Source organism: Aythya marila, assembly GCF_965140915.1.
Source record: "Aythya marila genome assembly, chromosome: 7".
NCBI lineage: Eukaryota > Metazoa > Chordata > Aves > Anseriformes > Anatidae > Aythya > Aythya marila.
The window spans coordinates 32335165-32354718 of record NC_139048.1 but is presented as its reverse complement, the minus strand read 5'-3'; the positions used below and the strand labels follow the sequence as shown (position 1 = coordinate 32354718).

Sequence of the window (19554 nt, the reverse complement as noted above, 5' to 3'; positions counted from 1 at the left end):
TGCGGGGAGAAGAGGGAAATGGAGGTGGCATCAGAGCCAAGTGCACCAGGTAAAGGTGCTGCACACTGACAGCATCCCCAGGACTTTCCAAAAAGGCAAATATCTAAAAAAAAAACTCTTCTCTAAGGATCCTGAGGGATGGTCTGGTTCAGACCAAGGGTCTTTTCTCACCCAGGATCCCCTCTCCAGCTGCAGCCAGGAGTGCCCCGAGAAGAGGGCAAGCACAAACGAAGCTTCTTCTTTCTGCCTTTGCCTATTTTCAGCCCAGATCTCCCTTTGGTTTGCTTTCTGATAACCCCACCAGGCCCCTCCTGGCTGCGACAAACCTTTCTCATGCAATGCTGGAGGACACCCGCCCTTCAATAGCAAACATCACAGAGCTGGGTCAGCAGCTTTACTGACAGCCACAGCAAAGACGACGGCAGAAGCCACCTCTTTCTTTGCTGGTTAATCCCATTCGCCTCACGAGAAAGCCCAGGATGGGAAAATAAGAGTGAATTTATCATTTCTCGAACCATGCTAATGCTCACACCAACCCCGTGGGTCAGCAGCTCCCGAGGGATGCCTGGAAAAGCATCCAGGCAGGAAGATGACACTGAGCAGATCTTTAATACTGTTAAGTGAGGAGCCAGCACAGACCACGGAAGAAAATTAAAAAAAAAAAAAAAAAATCAAAACATGAAAGAACAACAAAAAGCACAGGCTCTCCACAGCTCCTATGTGATTGCGAGCAGTCCCAGCATCGTAGCTGACACCCTCGTGGAAGGAAGATGGTGTCCCACCTCCTTGGGTCTGTGAAATGAGAAAACTGGGCGAGGAAATTCAAAAAGCAGGTCTGAAGATGGTTGGCAGCACACGAATCTCAACCAAAAGCTGGATTTTGTTAAGAAGGTGTAGACAGAAGTAATCATACATTAGTGATGCGAGAGCTCAATCCAAATACATGATAACCCCCATGGGTGTGCTACAGCAATGCACATGTGAGTTAAACTGCCATTGACCTAGCCCCAAAAAAGCACAGCTCTAAACTAGGGGAAAAGGGAGGAAAAAAGAGCAGAAGTTTCCCCCAGTGAGAGGCATGCCCCTTGCACAGGGCTGCACGCTTCCCTGTGCAAACACCTTGCCCAACAGCGCTCAATTAATCATTAAATTGAAAGAGACCCATCTCAAAAAGGAAAAAATTAAAGCAGAGCAGAGGAGGATTTCATGCACTCGGGGGCGCAGGATTCAGAGACAGCCAGAGGATCGCCCAGGCACAATTTCACACCTACACAGAGGAAAATCACAACTGCCCTGTTGACACCTTTCAGCAGAAGCACATCCCTCTGCCAGAGAGAGATCTCACATGGAAGGCTGGTCGTTAAGTGCTGATTTATAACCTAGGAGAGAAACTGGCATCACAAAGGAGCTGGGTAATCAGCAGACACGGTATAATTAATCGTTTTTCTCCCGATGTTCTCCAACCACAGAAATTCTCACCTTTAACAAGCCGAGGTGTCTGTCAATTGCTCTGTACTGGCAGCGCGCTTGGCAAAGTAAATAGGATCAGCTCCCAGCTGGGCTGGAACAAAAACCACAGAGGGGAAGCAGGGCACGGTGAGAGGTGGGGGATTGCGTCCCCCCCTCTCCAGATCAATAGGGAGGCCAGGAGAGGCACTGCAACCTAACCAAGGTGTGCCTGAGGCCCTGACAAGCCAATATCACAACTGCCACTGCGTTTTCTTCAGAAGGCTGCAGCTGACACCACTCGGGCAGAGCTGTTACCTCCAGCATCCATATTTCCACCTGTCCCTTTGCTCCAGCACGGCTTCATTCACCTCCTGCTTACAGCACTGTTTGCAGGGGCACTTCCCCGGGGCTGTGCTGCTCAGAGTGCCAGTCCTGCAATTCCAACCCACGCCAAGAGAACATCCTGCTCGCCTTTCCCTGCCCTACAAACAATCCCACCTCCTGATCTCATTGCTGACAACGGTACGACACTCCTCTTGCCTTCCATATCAAAGCCTCCAGCTTCACATCTGCAGATGACTATTTTCTTCCCAGGTGCTGCATTGCCTTCCAAGTCTCCTCTCCCCGGACGGAGGCAGAGGCTCTCCCAGGACAGGAAAGATTCTCATTTTTCCTTTTCATTACCACAGCAGAAGGATTTGCTTCCCTCTAACACGCCTGCTGGAGAAACAAATAGTCTCTGTGGCGCTCAAGAACTCTGAAAAGTGGAAAACAAGATATGCATAAGTATCTACGAGGGACGTGTGTCACACTGTATTCAAAAGTTCCCCAAATTAGCTGGCTCAAGGGTAAGGAAAGGCAGCAGGGTATAGTTGGGTGCTGCATTTCTGTCCTCGCTACCTGCTGGGCTTGTGCAGCGTCACGTACATCAGCAAGGCAGAGAACTGTCAGCTCTGGAAGATTGCCTGCCACGTGAGTGAGTTTAGCAGGTGACAAGCCACAGGCACAAATCTGGGGAGCAAACAGGCTGGGGAACAGCTCACAGCATCCGTATGGACACGGTTCCCTCAGCAACAGGAGGAAACACCTTGAAAATGCACAGAGGCACGGTATCATGCACAGTCCCTGCGTTACCCCGGCTCATCACCACCCTGTGAAATGATCCAGGCTGTCCCCACGCGGCACAGCCCTCAGCTCGTGGTTGTCACTGCACGGAGCGATGCGGGGCCGGGAGGCACACGTGAGAACATCACAACAGCACCCGGGGGGCTCGTAACCACCCCTCTCCATCCTGCAACAGGTCAGGAAAACATCCCGCTGGGGAAGGGATGCGTAGAGCCCATGACCACTGCTTGTTACACGGGGATTCACAAGGGGCCTGTGTTCCAGCATCCCTGAGCCCAGCGGGCGGGCGACCGCTGCCGGGCGGCGTTGGGAAACGCGTGGGGCACGGGCAGCGGTCCGCCCTGGGTGGACCCGACCCCTCGCCACGCCTCCCGTGGCCCCAACCCCACTGTTGGGATCCAGCACGGCTCGCAACGCCCAGCCTGGAGCGGGGACGGAGGCCACAGACAGCAGCAGGCGATGGTAAGGCACCGGCAGGCAACGCGGCTGTTGCTTCGCTGGGGAAGGATGGGGAAAGGAGGGTTTAAGGTGGCTGCTGCAGCCCTAAGGAGGCAGGAGGAGAGGGAGGAAGGAGCAGAGCTGCGTGCTGTGGTTAATGAGTAACGCGGGCAGCTCTGAATTAGCAGAGCCACAGCCTGCTGGCTCCTCCGCAGGGGGAGGGAAAGGTTTGTCAGCACTGCGAGCGCGGCTCCTGCTCAAATCCTACCTTTGGGGTGTGAGCCCCACTCGTGCTCCAGCTGCACGGCCCGTGGGGGCTCTGAGAAGGTTTTTCACACCAGAGGGGAGGCCTCGTGGCACAGCCAACTCCAGTCCTGCTCACGCTGGGGCTCTCCCCCTCACCTTTTTCCCCCCCTAGGTGAGGAGCCACGCTTACAAGGGAAGCTGCCGATTTGGGCAGGGGGGTTGTTTCATCTCCAGAAAACCCTTAGGGACAGGCTCTCAGTTTCCCATGCTGGTCCCTTTGCCTCGGTTGCACAATAGCGTCCTGCGGGCAGAAAAATAAGAAAATCCAATGCCTCAGTAGTGGAAAGGCAGCAAAAGAAAACAAACTAATTGTGTTTCCCTAATGAAAAGCGTGTGTGCTTAAAGGAAGAAGCGCACATGAAAGCATGGACATGCTGTACCCACCAAAACAGCACGCGGGCCGATGCTCTGGGGGGGAAAAAAAGGGACAGAAGGATGGGGTGGAGGGCACAGAGGGTGCAGGGAGACTGCTACAAGCTGTTTTTTGCCCAGTCTGCCAGCCAGAACCCAGCCAGGCCTGTGCAAAACCCCAGGAACGGCCCACCTCAGCCCTCAGACCACCTCCCCACTCCACACAATGGTGTGTGAGCAGCTTCCAGCCCTCTGTCGGCCCCAAAACCTGGTGCTGCCACCAGTCCTCCCCCCCCCGCCACGGCCTCCGTCCGTGCCCACGTTATCCAGTTGCTAAGCTACCTGCGCCCGGCTTATCGCGCCATCGGCACGAAGGGCAGCAGCCGAGGGTTTATTGCTCTGAGCTGTGTTTACTCACCACCTGCCCTCGAAACCTGGTGCTCGGGAGCGGCTGGCATTAAGCAGGCCACGGATGCTCGGCAACAGCACCTTAAGCAGCTGAGCAGCACAAGGAAGAGGGGGCTGGGGTCGTGGGGCCTCACCCCTAACTCGCCAGGCTTTGCCCTAAAGCGCAGAGGAAAGCAAATGGCAAAGAGATGTTGGTGTGTGCCAGTGCGAAACAACAATCCTCCCCAGTGCTAGCAATCAGATCGCCCTCAGGAAAGGATTTAATTGCCAGAATGCCAGCTTCCACGAAAAGCAACACCTCTGCACGCTCATCCCTGCCTGCCCACCGAGCAGGAAGGTCACGCCAGCTCGGGCAGCTCCCACCACAGATTTAGTTCCATATTTGCCCCTACTCGCTTGCTAAAGCCGTGAACTGCAGCTTTCCCCCTCTCACCCCCCTTTAAGAAGCAACAGCTCTGCCCAGGAGCAGAAGACAATGCTAAATCACAGTCCCTCCCTCTGCCCTTTGTCACTCGCAGACAAACAGCCTCTTAAAATCCATCCTAACGTAAGGGAGGCTGAAGGAAAAGGAGCTGAACTCCAATTTACTGTGACTCATCTCTGTGATTCACACCACTTCTTTTCTGCTCTAGAAGAGGTCTCCAGTACAGCTGCCCTGCAATTAAAGTCCTCCTCCTTCCGAGGGTACCTCACAAACCTCAAAAGCAAGCGGTTCTCAGTTCCAGAAGTCTTTACAGATACAGAATTTTTGAGGCAGGGGGCAAAATATTATGCGTTTTGGAGCCTAACCACCCAAAGCCACCATTTCTTAGTACTTCAGGCTGTAATGAACACGTACACACAGCAGGAGTGTCCCAGGAGGCTGTGCTCGAGGCCAGCACTGATAACCCCTGTGCTCAGGGGTTCAGGTCTGCACACACACACCTCCCACCCAGTTTGCTGCTGCCTCCACAGAGCTGTAACTCCAAAATCCAAGGGATGCCCATTTTTTTGGGGGGTCTGCTTCATCCTACCTCTGCCGTGCTGACCTGCTCCTCTTCCCTTCCCCGGTGCCAGGCAGGAAAAGCCCACAGGCTGAGCGCGGAGGAGAGGGAGCAGCTGCTGCCAAACCTGAGAGCCGTGGGGTGGAACGAGGTGGAAGGCAGAGATGCCATCTTCAAGGAGTTCCACTTCAAGGACTTCAACCGGGTACGAGCATCGCTAGGACCGAGTTTTTACAGTGCTGGAGACCTGGTTTGCAGAGCAGGGTGTCTCACCTGCAGGGCTCAGCCACAGTAGCACATCCATTTTCCCCAAAACACAATGGCTGAGCAAGATAACCTACACAAGACCACTCTGCCAGAGACAGCACTTGCCTGGGAAGAGATCCCCAAAAAGAGGAAGACCCATACAAAACCCCAACAAAGATATAGAACATCCCAGGTCTTGGATTTGCCTGGATTCCTACAAACATGGGGTATAAAATTAATATCAATGGGGTGAACAACAACGTATCACAAGGTAAATGGTCCAGAGCTAACTTTTCTTCTTACTTCCCTGGGCAGGCCTTTGGCTTCATGACCAGAGTGGCTCTACAGGCAGAAAAACTGGATCACCACCCTGAGTGGTTCAACGTCTACAATAAGGTAAGGAACAAGGACAACAGGGACAAACAGAGCTCTTCGGGGAGCAGATCCCATTTGTGAGGCATAAAATAGCATGAATCCCGGGCAGACGAGCAGGACCTCTTCCCTTGGCATAGCACAGACAGCCTGCAGCCATCACCTACAGCCGCTTTCCTTCCCCTTTTGCTTCTGCCCAGCTGAGCAGTAGCCATGTGTAAGCTGGCACCAGAGTTGGTGGCTTTTTTAGGTCAGTACCAGAAGCAGCAGGCAAGGGGAAGAGCTTCTGGATAGTGAGTTGAAAGGCACAGCTGGCTGCCATGAGCAATGCAGGGGTAGCAGCCACTGCTTGTGGCCAAGGAGAAAACCATGTGAAATGCCTCAACACCTCCCCAACCCCAGGAAATTTTACTAACGAGTGGAGAAAGTAATAGCACTACCTGCCTCATCAGATGCGAGCTGTCTGCAGCACTGGGGGAACCTGTTCCTGCTCTTTCTGCCAGCAGCACTCAGTCGCTGTCTGTCTGCTTTAGGTTCACATCACCTTGAGCACCCACGAGTGCACGGGCTTATCCGAGAGAGACATCAACTTGGCCAGCTTCATCGAGCAGGTTGCAGCTTCCCTGTCCTGACTAGGGAGAGACACGTGAAGCCAAATATCAGCTCTGCCGCAGCCACAACCCACGCCTCGCCTGGACGACTGCACCTCGAGCCTTCTCCCTCTTACTTCCAAGCTAGTGCCTAGACCCAGACTGCCTAAGCCCACACCAAGCTCCCTGCCACGCACAGCTTGGCATTTCAGGTGGATGGAGGCAGCCAGGAAGCCTTTCCTCCTGTGCTTACATCCATCTCTGACCTTGCCACTTCCATGCTTCAGCCCTTTACCTGTGCACTGCCCACTCGGACTACTGAGCCTCAGGGGCTTTCAGTAGGCATGCCCTTTCACCAGGAACAAGGTTACACTACTGCAGTAAATCCTTCCAGAGCTTGACCTCATCTGTTATTGCTTCTTTTTTTTTGTTGTTATTCTTTTTTTGTTATTGCTTCACTGTTATTGCTTCTTTTGTACCAAAACATGCTTTACTATTCACAAGGCGGTACGTGAACCCTTCGGTTTATCACACACCAACAACTGTGATGTGCAACGTGGTTATTAATTTAACCTCTCTCTGGCAGTATTATAAGCAGGCATGTCATCTCACCCCTACTGTAACCGGCTTTTAGTAGAAAACCAACCGAAAGTGTTTACAATAAAGCTCTTGGTTAACCTGATCTGAGTTCAGGAGGTGGCCTCACTGTCAGGATTACGCCAAGAGGTTTTCCCAAGCCAGGTACTGCCCTGACTGCTCTGTCTCAGCAAGGTGCTCCTGCCATGGAAAAGCTTCTCGAAGCAGCATGGAGAAGAGGCACGTGCCTTCACAGGCCTGCACCTCAAAGCAAACACGGTCTGAAAGAGAATGAGATTATCAGAGCACTGTTTAAAAGCTGGAGCAGATCTGATAAAAACTGCTTTTAGCAGTTTTTATCAAAAAAACCAAAAGTGCAGCCATCAGACCTGAGGCACAACCATGGGGAAAACACAACCAAAAGGCACAAACGCAGCAGGGGCTGGGGCACACCTCCCAAAAGGGGTTTTAGGTGGACTTGGTGCTGTAACATCTTCACTCCAGTAACAGTGGCATTCAGGCAGTGCCTGAATTTCTACCTTTTTTCTTTTTGGTTTCAAGGCTTTGCTGTGAAACCAACAGCAGTTGTTCTCAGCAGAACAGCCTGGGAGAAATACTGGAATCACCCACCTCCAATCAGATTTTTTTTTCAACCCTCCAAGTTCCACAAAGCATTAAGAGAAAACCCACAGCTCTTACACATACACAATTTTTGGCAGCCTTGAACATCGCAAGAGGAAGTCACAGCCACCACTTTCATCTTGACGGAATAAAAGAGCAGCTCTGGGGCAGAATTAATACAATTCATAAACCATTCTCCCTGCCACAGACTAGGCTGCTCCCAAGAGCAAAGATCAGAAGCAACAGGTCCCCATCCATTCAAATGAGCATTGAAACAGAATAAATGAAGAGTTCAATGAGCCCAGGTAGCTCAATGCACCATTTTAATGCAAACCAGGCCCGTTTTTACCATCTCATCAGCTATTTCAGCTTACAGTTTTACAGTGGCAAACCAGAGCAATATCAAATACTGCCATCAGAGGAAACTCATCCCATCTGTTCATTAAAAAAAATCGATGAATTTATTGGGCAAGGTATTATTGTGGTGTATGCAACCCTTCCGTTCCCCCAAGTCACCAGAAAAGTGCAGATGAAATCCGTGGCATGAAGACAGACATCTCTTCTTGGCCCATCCATCTGGATATTCTTCAGCCTAGTACCTAGGAGCACCCAACTCGCTTGGGAGTGCTTTGTACAAGTAACAAATGTAGTGTCTTGCTTGGAAAAACTGACCAGTCCGAAATCTCGCAGGGATTAACAGTTGGGAAAATCCCTCCAGATCATAATCCAGTCTTTTTTTTTTTTTTTTTTTTTTTTTTTGAGACAGAGACAATTATATAGCCTGTTAATCTCATTTTTCTCTAAAACCATTTGGCATGATACAGGAGAAGCAGATTACATGTTAGGTGACCAGGATGAATAAAGACTACACAACAGTAAATTACAGTGGCCTGTTCCCGACCACAGGATTACATTTACAGTACAGAACGTATACACATTGTACAATTAAACCCACAAATTACTAGTAGGTGAGGTCCAGAATGAAGTACATTAAGTTACAAATAACATCTTCAAATCCACCCAAAAATGTGAAATGAAGCACTGATCCACCCACTTCCTCAGGGAGGATGGCACCAGGGCAGAGGAGAGAGTTTTTCCTCTCCTTTACCTCCCCCGTAATCCATCCCCCCCCTTTCTTTTAAAGAAGAAACAAAACGAGTAGCCTCCTCTTTTGTTTTCCACACCTTGGTTCAAAGAGAACCGTCACAGTAGACAGACACTTCAGGCTCTCCCCACAGTACAGCAAACTGAGAGATGCAGCAATGGTCACGTTAGCAAGGCGTTGACAGAATAAACAGGTCCAACACAAACGCTGACTGCCAGGGCTGCTAACACACCGAGAGACTGTCAGGCAATTCAGACGGGATGTTTTCAGAAGGGCTCAGAGACATGCACTGCAGCCACCAGTTCAACGTGACAGGAGATGGCCAAAATGCTTTGCCTCCTAGCACTAATAAACCTGTTAAAAAGCAAAGTGTTCTTCCCAGCACTCTCCAGGTCCAAAATTTGGGTGTGCAGCAGCTGCTCTGTAGCCTCCTCAGCCTGTGTAGTTACTGAGCAAGCGTGTGCTTCAGCTGTGTTAAGCCAGTGGGGGCCAGGTTGGGGCTAACAAGCCCATTTCGGCAGAGATGCTGCAGTCATGGCACCAAGTCTTCTTCCAGGTGCTGAACTCTGCCTGGGAAACTCTCAGCAGCATGCCAAAAGCCGAGAGGAAACACACAGGAAAGCCCTGCAGGAGCAGCTCCACCACTGTTTAACAACTCAAGAGGTTCCAGCTCGTCCTGAGGGCAACAACTGCCTCCCAAGCTGCAGTGGTAAAACTCTCACAGCAAAAACAGCAGAGAACAAGGCTGTATGCCCAGGGCTCGGCTACCTCCAGCTTACTGCTTCCTATCTCTTTCCTTTCAGAGCTCTGCCAGCATCTTTGAAATACTGTGAGGGGACTTGGCTCAATAGCACGACTACTCTGCCTTATGGGCAAGCACAGTTTACCTGAGGCCAGCCTGACTTTGAGGTTTTGTTTTCAGAATAGTACCGTAAGGAAACTGCAGCTAATGTTGCAGCCAGTCAACAGCTGACCCCTCAAACCCTCCCTGGCATCCCCCAAAAAGCCAGAGAAGCATCAAGGCACAATGGTGAATGCCCTTTTGAGAATGTGCCTTAAAAGAATCAGTGCAAAGAGCAGACAGATTACTACTTTCTATTACAAAAGTCACCTTGTTATACTAAAGGATTATGATTTTTTTTTTTAAAAAAAAGTCAGCTTTGGTGCCATACGTTTGCACGTCAAGTCCCCAGCCATGATACACGCTAGGGCTTCACTGACTCGACTACAGCATTGTGAGATAGTGCAAAACCTTCAAGTTATGAACAGTGAAATCCCTGTTTTGCACATCCCTCCAGAACTGTGCAAGGTGCGACAGCACTCTAGGTGGTCGATGCATGTCTTCTAGAAGAGGCAGGGAAGCAAAACAGATACTAAGTACCTAGGATTTTCAGTACCATCCAGTTCCTCTCCGTACACCACCCACTTGCTTTCTATTTCTGCTGTTATTCAAACGGAGAGATTCCAGAAAAGGATTGTGTGCTGTTTCCCCCCCACATCCTCAATAAATATTGATTGCAGTCTGAGATCTCCAGAGGGGGGTTTAAAAAGTTACTTGATCATCTTTCCTTTGCCAATCTATCAGCTCTGCGTTACATAGATACAAGGCTCCCAGCATGGTTTGTTAAATGCAGTAGCTTGGAGGAATACTCAAAAGAAAAAAAAAAAAAATCAATTTATTTTCTACCTTCAACTTCTGGGAAGATTGAAGCCTTGGAACACAACATGGAAACTCAAATCTAATGCTTGGCTGGACACCGGCTGAATGCACCGTCTGAGGAGAAGAAACAGCAAGGAATGAAGTGATATACAGAATACCTGAGGAGTCTGGAGTCATGGAATGATGCTCAATTCATGATGAGAGTAGGCAGGGAGAAGGGAAGGAAAGCCCTAAAACCAAAAGGTGAGTGTGAAAATAATGCAGATTTCAGAGCAGACGGAGATGGGGAATAAAGTTTTTGAGATCAAGCTGCCATCAGACCTGTACTTGTAGGAACAAAGGCTTATACTGCAATCTCTTTCCCTAGGAAACCTTTCTTTAAAACCACCCCAGTGCTAACTGGCAAGGCACCGATAGTTGTGCTACAGTCAGTAGTGGCCAGGAGAGCCGTTCATGTGCTTGTCACCGCCAGGAACTTCGGTGCTGTACAGGCCATCCAGGTAGGCCAGAGAAATCTCTGCTACCAGGCTCCTGTCGGGGATGGACTGGGCCATTCCGTAGATGGCTCCCTAAGCGGAGAAGAAGAGGTGGTTACGTGGGATCCTTAATTCCACCCAGGAAATACTCTCAGCCAACACACCCCTGCTATATCCCGGCTCCTTACCATGCCTGTGGTCTTGGCGTTGAGGTCTTTCATGATGTCCTCAATGCTGTCTCTGACGTCTTTCAGGAACTGCTCAGCCACGCCTGATTTGGTGTGCAGCTGCGTAATGCAGAGATGAATGCTGGCAGGCAGAGGGGAGGGCAGAAGGGAGAGATTAGCCACATCAGGTACATACAGCCCTTTAGTTCTTCCCTGGCCAGTGCCTGCCTCTTTAAAATAAAGTGCTAGTGGGATTAAGGGAGAAGATGATCTGCTCCCTTACAATTAAAGGTAATCCCTGCAGAATACGTGCTGGAACAAGCTGCGGGAAGTTGAGCTCTTCTGCTGCAAAATGCCAACTCCCCCTTCCCTTCCTGACATCAGCATACACCGTTAAAGGTCTGGGTAACCTGTCAGCCACCCCCAGCGTGGAAGCTGGCACTCAGCAGAAGTAACAGGGCTGCTCACACCTCTGAGCTATTTACTTCGGGCTCTCTAGACTCCTCTTCAAGCTAGCTGCAAGTTTAAAACATTTTCAGTGCAGTGCTATCTTAGAAGATTTCTATCTTAGAACATTTGCCCCTTTCACCCACAGAAAGGAAACCTCTACCCACTCAAGAGAAGTTTTTGACAAGCATTCCTCTTACATCAGAGTGGAAAAATCACTGAAAATGATCGGCCTGTCACTGTTCTTTGGATTACCTTCATCTTCACTGGGCAGGAAGAAGATATTTAAACAAAAAATAAACACCTACAAACCCTCACTTGCTGACCTGAGACAAAACCCCAGCTATTTATATATTTTTGCTTGTATTAAACAGAGCTAAACAGAAAGAGAGCCTTAGCTATGCCCTCTGCCAGGCTCATTAAAATAGCTACTGCTGCTGTATATCAGCAATTAGAAATGTAATTGCCTCTCCACAGAGGAAAAGTCTACATACAATTTATTAGATAACGGGCAACGCTCAGCAAATTAAGAGAGCTAGGTGGCCTAGCAACACCTATCTTGCATGCCCTGGCTCTGCACGTTGCTCCTCTGCTCCACAATGAATGATGGCTCCCGCTGGGACCACAAACTCACCTTGGTGGGAACTGCAGGACGTTTAAGTTCCATCCTTTGGCAGCTAACAGATTAGATAATCGATAAATGTCGAAAGTGTCTGAACCGATGGAGAGGACTGACACCTCAGGTTTCCCAAAAATGAAGATGCTGTCAATTTTTCTCAACCTTGAAGGAACATTAAAAAGAAAAAAGTGACTGAGGGTGGTTAAAATGAAACGGCAGAACGGGGTCAGGCATTCTGTCCATCTCTCTGGGGCCTCAAAGCAAGAGAGGGGAACAGATTAGGGCACATTCCCACCAAAAATCATGCAATCAGCACAGGCCACTGGGACTTAGCAGAGGACTTGGGTGATTTAAGCCCTAAAGCATGCTTAGGGATGGAGAAGGAGTGAGGAGAGAGGCAAGGAAGGACAACACAGCAGAGACCATCAGCTCACACAGCAATGCAGGCATCCCAACAAGAGAAATTATAACCCTCCTTTCATCATCTTGAGTGACTTCCCCTCATGCAATAGCTTCTCTAAGGGACAAAAAAAAAAAAAAAAAAAAAGGTTGCAAGAGAAAAACAGTTTGGGAGAGGGAGTCCAGAAGGGGGTTATAGAGTACAAGCAAGAAGCTCAGGCACGCACGTACTCTGACTCAAGGAACCGAGCTGTTTTGATGATCCTCTTCGTGGCCTCGACGTAGCCCGACTCCCCCACGTGCATCAGGGTTGCCCAGCAGGCGGCTATGATCCCACCGGGCCTGGAGCCCGCCACCGAGGGGGAGGCGTAGATGCCCCCCTGCCAGTCAGGTGCCACAAAGAACTGGTAGCTCCTGTACTTCTTGTCGCTGTACAGCACCACGGAGGAACCCTTGGGAGCGTAGCCATACTGCAAGGGGTAACAAAGCATTACAAAGAGGCAGGGGGGCTCAGCAGCACCTCTCGTAGATGACCACCCAGATCCCTGGCACCAGGGATGGCATCAGGAGTTGCTCCCCTCAAACAGAAGCGTGGAAGACCCCTCTCTGCCCCCCTCTTACCTTGTGGGTATCAGCAGAAATGCTGGTCACGCCTTTTACACGGAAGTCAAAGGGATGCTTTAGAGGGAAGCCGGCCTTCTCCATGAAAACAATGAGGAAACCACCCAGGCAGGCATCAACGTGGAAGGGGATTTTGTATTTCACTGCCAGCTGTGAGCAAACAAGAGGCTCTGGTGAGTAACACGCAACCAGGGACAAAAATGAGGTAGGTGGGGTACCCAACCTCCCGCTGCTAAAGATACTCTGCAGTTCACATTTGAACATTTCTGGAGCCTTTTGGAAGGGCTGGCTACCTGTAAGATGCCTTCTCCCACTTTGCACGTACATAAAGATGGCCAGCAAGAGAAAAAAAAATGTTGTATTTTGGTAGTTTGCTCTATTTGACAAAGAGATGTGACAACTTGGTCCGAAAGCAGTATACAAAGTGTAATGGCGTGATCCAAATGAAAAGGGTCAGAGCCCCTTGCTGGTCACATACAACATAAATAACTGGAGCATGGGAAGAAAAACAAAAGGCATGTTTGAAAACTGAGATCCCAGCCCTTTGATTCCTCCTCCCCCCGCAACACTGCATTCCTCCGGCTTCTGCACCGAGCCTGCTACAGCCAGTAGGCCCTAAATCAAAGCGTTTTTACAAGGTGGCCTACTTTGCTGTTATTTCCTCTCAGATATCAAAGGACAAGCCCTCTTGGCTTGTCTCGCAGAGGGTGCAGCAGAGGTCGAAGTCGCATACGCACTACATTCCTTCAGCTGCTGCAGAAGTTTATGGCACAGACTCGGGAGATCAGAGACAAAGCAGGAGCTACAGGCCTGTCGCTTTGCCTTGCTATGACACGCTGCGTGCAGCAGCTCGAGTCTGCAATCCAGCCCCACGCAAGCAGCTTCACGACAATGCCCAGGGGTAATACCTGGCATTTAAAGCCCACCCTCCCACAGCAGTTTCTGAGTAAGTGCAAAATGAGAGAGCCTTACATTCCTCCTCAAATTGTGTCCTACATAGCCTGCTGCTAACAACCCATTTAATGGCAGTAGTACCTTCCCAACCGGTCTGCTGCTCCCACCAGATTCACTGGCTGAGATCCTGGACCCCCCTGCTCACTTTTTGTGCAGAAGGATGTACCGGTTTTATCACCACAGCACCCCGGGCCATCCTACCTCTGCCACCTCTTCAATCGGGTCCATAATCCCATGCGGGAACTGGGGAGCAGAGCAGACCAGCATGGCTGTGTTCTTCGAAATAGCTCTCCTCATTGCCTGAAGATTTAAAGAGAGAAGATGCTCACATGCCATTTACCAAGTGTCACCCTGCCAAAAAAGAAAAATACAACATGCAGCATCTGGTCTGAAAAGCTAGCACACAAAAGCCTACAGAAAGCAAAGCGATGAGCTACAAAGCATGAGCAGACATCAGCTGAATCACTTAACTCATCCACTTGGAAGTACTACAAAATGTGTTTGTTCATCCTCATCTGAAACCTGTGGCTATTTCTGATGTACATAATTGATTCTAAATTAATGACATAGGCCAAAGGGATGGGTTACATCCCATCCACTGATTTCAAACTAAATTTTGTACGCCACGACATGCATTTATTCCCACTGTTCTTCCCTTGAGGTTCATCTCTCCGGGTAGGAAGATGCCTTGTGATTTCCTAACAGTGCTCCTTTCCCACAGGAAGAGTGCCATGCTGCCTAAAGTGGTACCTGAACGTCCACTTCCATAGCCTTGGTCAAGGGGATGTGAATCATCTTCAGTCCAAAGTAGTGGGCTGCCTTGTCAAATGCTGCGTGAGCACTCACTGGGACCAACCTAGAAAAGCAACAGATCGCAGACTTCAGCCCAGGCAGCACCCCTGAGCTTCAACCAAATGAACACAACAGCTGATGGCTCCCATCTCCACCAGCAGTGACCAGACTGCCTCAGTTAACCTTGTTCTCGGAGGCATTGTGTCTTCAGAGGCCTTTAATACCATACAAAAATGTTAGAAAGGGAAGAAAAGAGCCACAGGAATTCAGCAGAAGATGAACACCAGTGTTTCATCTCTCTTTGTGACTTCCTCTCTTATGCAATTAACCACAGAAACATTTTTGACGCACTGTCTAGAAAAAAGCAGCACATTAGAGGGAGCAAATCCTCTATTAGCAGCGTAATGATTAGCACAGTTTCTCATTTCAGCTCCGATCAGCCCCGACTTCAGTCCCAGGGTTTTCAGGCTAAACCCTCTTTGATCCAAACGAAATCAAAACCCTTAAATACATCAAAGCGCCTTGCAATCTTTGCACAAGAGGGGCCCAAAGCAGAGATGAGCAGGCTCTGTCTGGAAGCTGCATGCAGGTATTGCAGAAATACACGTGCATGGCACGGCTACGCCAGCTCTACAGCCCACATCCACCCCTAGGACCCTAGGCTGCTGAACAGTTCCTGTGCTTCTGCACCGTTTCCTTCCACCTGGGTTTTTCTCCTGCATTCAAGGCCTCCAGGCACAGATGGACAAGGAGGGGGTGGTAACAGGCTATGAAATGAAGGATTACAGGGGCCTAGCAGCCGCCTCAGCGCAGAGGGACAGCCAGTCACACAAGCAAAAGCCGAGCCCCAAAGGCGTTGCTTACATTTCTGGATGTTTGATGCCTCTCTCGTAAGCCAGGTCCCGGTACGCCTTGCAGGCCATCAGGATGCTCTCAGTCCCCCCAGACGTCATCTGTCGTGAAAGGAAACAAAGAAAAACAGGCACTGACGTGGATGTTGCAGGAGAGGAAAACAGCAGAAGGGATGCAGCCACAGCATCTCTGGGCAGAAATGCTGCAGAGGACAGCTCGGGTTTTCAAGGGCAGCAGACACCACTGGACAGCTGAAGGCAGCTTTCTGACGTTCAGGTGGCAAGCACAGGTTTAAGTGTTGACTCTGCTATTTAAAGGAGAGAAAATATGGGAAAAAAAATGCAGACAGATGCCTGACGAGAGGGGACAGCACTGCAGTCGCCAGCTGGTGGAGGTGAGCACACCTCACAAGACTCCAAGTGCCTGCTCAGCCCCCGGTTACCTGGGGACCCTTTATCTGGGTTACAGATTAACGATGCCGCGTATGGAGAAACAACAACGTTGACTCTGCCTTCAGCTAACCGAGGTGCAGTGGGGTTTATTAGGTCTGGAGCAGTGCCACGCCGAGGCACGGAGCCAGCGCAGGCTTGGCACTGCTCCTGGGCTAAGAAACCTTCCCAGAACCCAGGGCACAGCAGAGCGCACAGCCCTCGTGCCCCTTTCTCTGCAGGGGCCAGGCAAGGTCTGGTCAGTACCAGGCTGGAGCTCACAGAAGCCCTCCAGGACCCAAGAAGCAATTTGGGCATTACACCCCCCAGCTCATCCCTCGCTATCTGTGCTGTTCCAGCCCTTTTCCCCCTGACCAAAGGTGAGCGAGGGGTTTTTGCATCATGGGGGTGAGAAGAGGAAGGCACACACACCACCCGTTTGATTGAGTTCACTACTGCACACATTTGCTTTTGGCAAATAAGTGAAACACTTTGTTGTAACAAATTCCTCAAGCAGGAGGCCTGTCTTCAGCAAGCCTCTATGAGCCCTGGTGCACAAGGGCCAGGAAAGTGAGGGCACAAGCCAAGGTAAAATTTTAACCTCGTAAAACACGAGGCTGGCTTTTCAAGCAGCCTGCAGGCATTAATGCTTCCATCTGTTCCTGCTGCGCGGGCTGAGCCGTGACTTGGGGACAGCCAGTACCTACAGCAGGTGCTCGTGGTTCAGGTGGAAGAAAGGAACCAAGAGCTCCATCCAATGCTTACAGAGGGACTGATTTTCTATCCCCAACCCCAAGTGACCATAAAAAGGATGCAGCCGCATTGGTATGCCTTCTGACATCTGTTTCGTCTGGGTTTTCTTCTGTTTTTTTTTTCTCAGCTGACATTGCCACAAAACCCCAAAACACAAGGAAGACGCCTGACAGCGTGACAGTGACTAAACATTAAGCACAGCGATAAGGAACAAAGTTCACAGGCACAAAAGCAGCCTGCCACATCTCTCCCTAACGTGATCCAAGCTGGCAACAGCTGCCACCACAGGCAGCGTGGCAGTGACTGCCACACCACAGGCACTTTCTGCTTTTTTTTATTTTCCTCTCCGCTTTGTAAAGCAGCAGCTGCTGCAGCAAAGCCCGACGAGAGCCTCACGCTGGATAAAGAAATCATTGCACTCATTGTGAAGCAAATAGATGGCAGCACAACGCCTTCGGCAGCTTATGGGCTGTGTCATTCACTTCTCAACCCTTCTGATAAAAGGAGACCTGTAGGGCTGCCAGCTGTCTCGGGAGAACCACAGCCAGCACAACGCGGATTCCCTCGCCGCTGCGGGGTGGGAGAAGGAGCGGAATTACAGCCTGCTTGTGATGTTGCTTGTTCCTACCTGTACCCGATCCTAACCCGCTCTTCATAAGGCCTTTACAGAGGCTGCTTTCTGTATGTTTGTCTCTCCCCCAAAGCACCACTGCCTCACCCTTACACAGCCGGCACCTACCCCCAGTGCCTGGCTCACCACCTGCACGCAAGCATCGAGCCGTGCAGGTTTGGGGAAGTGAAAATCACTTGTCACCAGCTGATCAGCTCCAGGATGGATCCTCCTCCCAGGCACGTACGTGACCACGCAGCAAGCTCGCTCAGCCAGCGGCTCCGGCTGAAAATCCACTCGAAGAGCTGCCTCTCAGCCAGGCGAGCTTCCTAAATCATCCCGAGACGAGTCCGCACCACGGAGATGCGGCAGAGCAGCGGGATGCAGCTTGGTCCAGGAGGCTTACACCCGCAGAGGGGGTCTGCTCCTCGCCCAAATCACCCACAGGCTCCATCAGCCTCGCTGTGAGCTCATCCTGCCCCAGCCAGAGCCTGAATCACAGTCACAGGACAACTTCCCACCGCCCGCGGCACGCCGGCAGCTGGCCAGCACGCCGTGATTCAGCACCGGCCATCGGCACTCACATCATCTCCTCCCTCCCCCAAACGAAAGTGCACAGGCAGGAGCGATGCCACGGGGAAAAGGGCTGGGAACAGGCATTGTTTCAGGCAGCTTTCCAGCCCTGCGCTATCTTCTAAAGCCAGGCGAAGCGTGGGGAAAGAGGCAAATAAACACACTTCTGTTCTTGATTTATTATTTTCCAAACGGGAAGGAAAAGGAGCGAGCACATAACCCTCCTGCTCTCTGAGCTTGGTATATCCCTCCTGTTACTCACTCCCTCCACATCCCAGCGCTCTGCAGCCTCAGCACTCAAACAGCACTAAGAGGCACAGTCCTTGCTGGGGGATTTCTGCTGCCACGCCACCTGCAGCCGCTGTCAAGCTGTCAGACACGCAGCAGCCACCTTGCTCAGCTTGGGGTCTCTCCGTTTTGCTGGAATTTCCCATTAGCAAACACATCCATCCAGACCCTGGGGACAAAACTGACTGAGTTTCCCTGAGCTGAGCTATGCCATGAATAAAAGCGAGCTACGATTTATTTCGAAGGCAGCATTAAGGCAAGAAGACACCACAACCCTCTGTATGGCCATAACACAGTGGCAGACTCGCATAAAACCCCTATAAACCTGCTGGTTGTAAAAGCCCCCAGTTATCTCTCAAGGTGACCTGCTTATGACAGATAAAGCCTGATAGATCTGCAGAAGGACAAGCCAGAGTTTAAGGCCCTCACACAAGATGCAGTGCTCACATTTCACTGCTAAACTCCTACACCAAAGGAGCAGGCAGCTCCGTGACAAAGCCTGGAAGCCCCAGAGCTGGGGAGGAAGACACAAGCAGGCTTGTATGCGAGGCTGAGGCTTGCATCTTCTGATTTTGGCTGCTCCCTCCTGTGCTCAGCTGCAAAGCAGGGAGGTCAGCATCAAACACACACACCCCACATGCAACTTCCCTCTGCACTTCACTCCAAGCTGCCCCTTCAAGTTCAAAAAAGTACTAAAAACTATGCAGGCTTGCATAAAAACCTCAAATTTCCCCCTCAAGTTAGGGAGGGAAATTCTCAGAGCCAGCACTGCAAAGCAGAGCACCTTGTGACCAGGAACACTTACCTACATCAGACACTGAACTCCCCCCATTCCTCCTCTACGTACTGAGCTTAATTAGTCCTTCCAAGTCATCGCAGGAATGTGATTAGGATCTCCTGGGAGCCAAAAATGTCACCAAATCCTGTCGCTCTGCTCTTGCATAAGGTGATTAGAAGAAAGGACAGAAGTAGCAATTAGGGAGAAATAGGAAGCAGCCATACGCTGCCGAAAATGATTACTTTTTAACCAGGGCTTAAAACCCTGGGACATCTCCTGGTGAAACAAGGCAAAATGTACGTCTGAACAGCCCCATCACGAGGGAATCGTGTTTTTATGTCCACGTTTGAACTGCGGAGACTGACAGCCCCCACATCTCGCGTAAAGGCCCCTCCTGTAAGTAGTGCAAGCTACTCGCCTAGCTTAGCATTCAGAAATCTGAAGTGACACCCTGTACCTTAACATTCACAAAACACACCGAAAACCTTCAAAGAAGGAGCAGACTGCTCTCCAGAGACGCCGCCGCTTGAGAAGATGTCCACACGACTGTGCAGAGATGTTCAGCCT

At 50.6% G+C, this 19554-nt stretch overlaps 2 protein-coding genes across 2 annotated transcripts in view; one reads left to right on the top strand and one right to left on the bottom strand.

Moving 5' to 3' along the window:
- Positions 1–2938: 2938 nt before the first annotated feature.
- On the top strand, positions 2939–7185 carry PCBD1 (pterin-4 alpha-carbinolamine dehydratase 1). Its single transcript, XM_082764267.1, has 4 exons — positions 2939–3036; positions 5134–5265; positions 5622–5702; positions 6212–7185. Exons 1-4 carry the CDS (start codon positions 3034–3036, stop codon positions 6308–6310), a joined length of 315 nt encoding a protein of 104 aa, XP_082620393.1. The 5' UTR covers positions 2939–3033; the 3' UTR covers positions 6311–7185.
- Positions 7186–7427: 242 nt separating this feature from the next.
- SGPL1 (sphingosine-1-phosphate lyase 1) overlaps positions 7428–19554 on the bottom strand; it is a 29132-nt gene continuing 17005 nt past the window's right edge. Inside the window, exons 7-14 of the mRNA XM_082764266.1 lie at positions 15570–15658; positions 14664–14769; positions 14115–14213; positions 12960–13109; positions 12570–12808; positions 11955–12101; positions 10895–11015; positions 7428–10799 (exon numbers count right to left, since the gene is read on the bottom strand). Of these exons, the coding sequence (XP_082620392.1) occupies positions 10659–10799; positions 10895–11015; positions 11955–12101; positions 12570–12808; positions 12960–13109; positions 14115–14213; positions 14664–14769; positions 15570–15658 (1092 nt within the window). The 3' untranslated portion in view covers positions 7428–10658. The remainder of the gene's footprint in view (positions 10800–10894; positions 11016–11954; positions 12102–12569; positions 12809–12959; positions 13110–14114; positions 14214–14663; positions 14770–15569; positions 15659–19554) is intronic.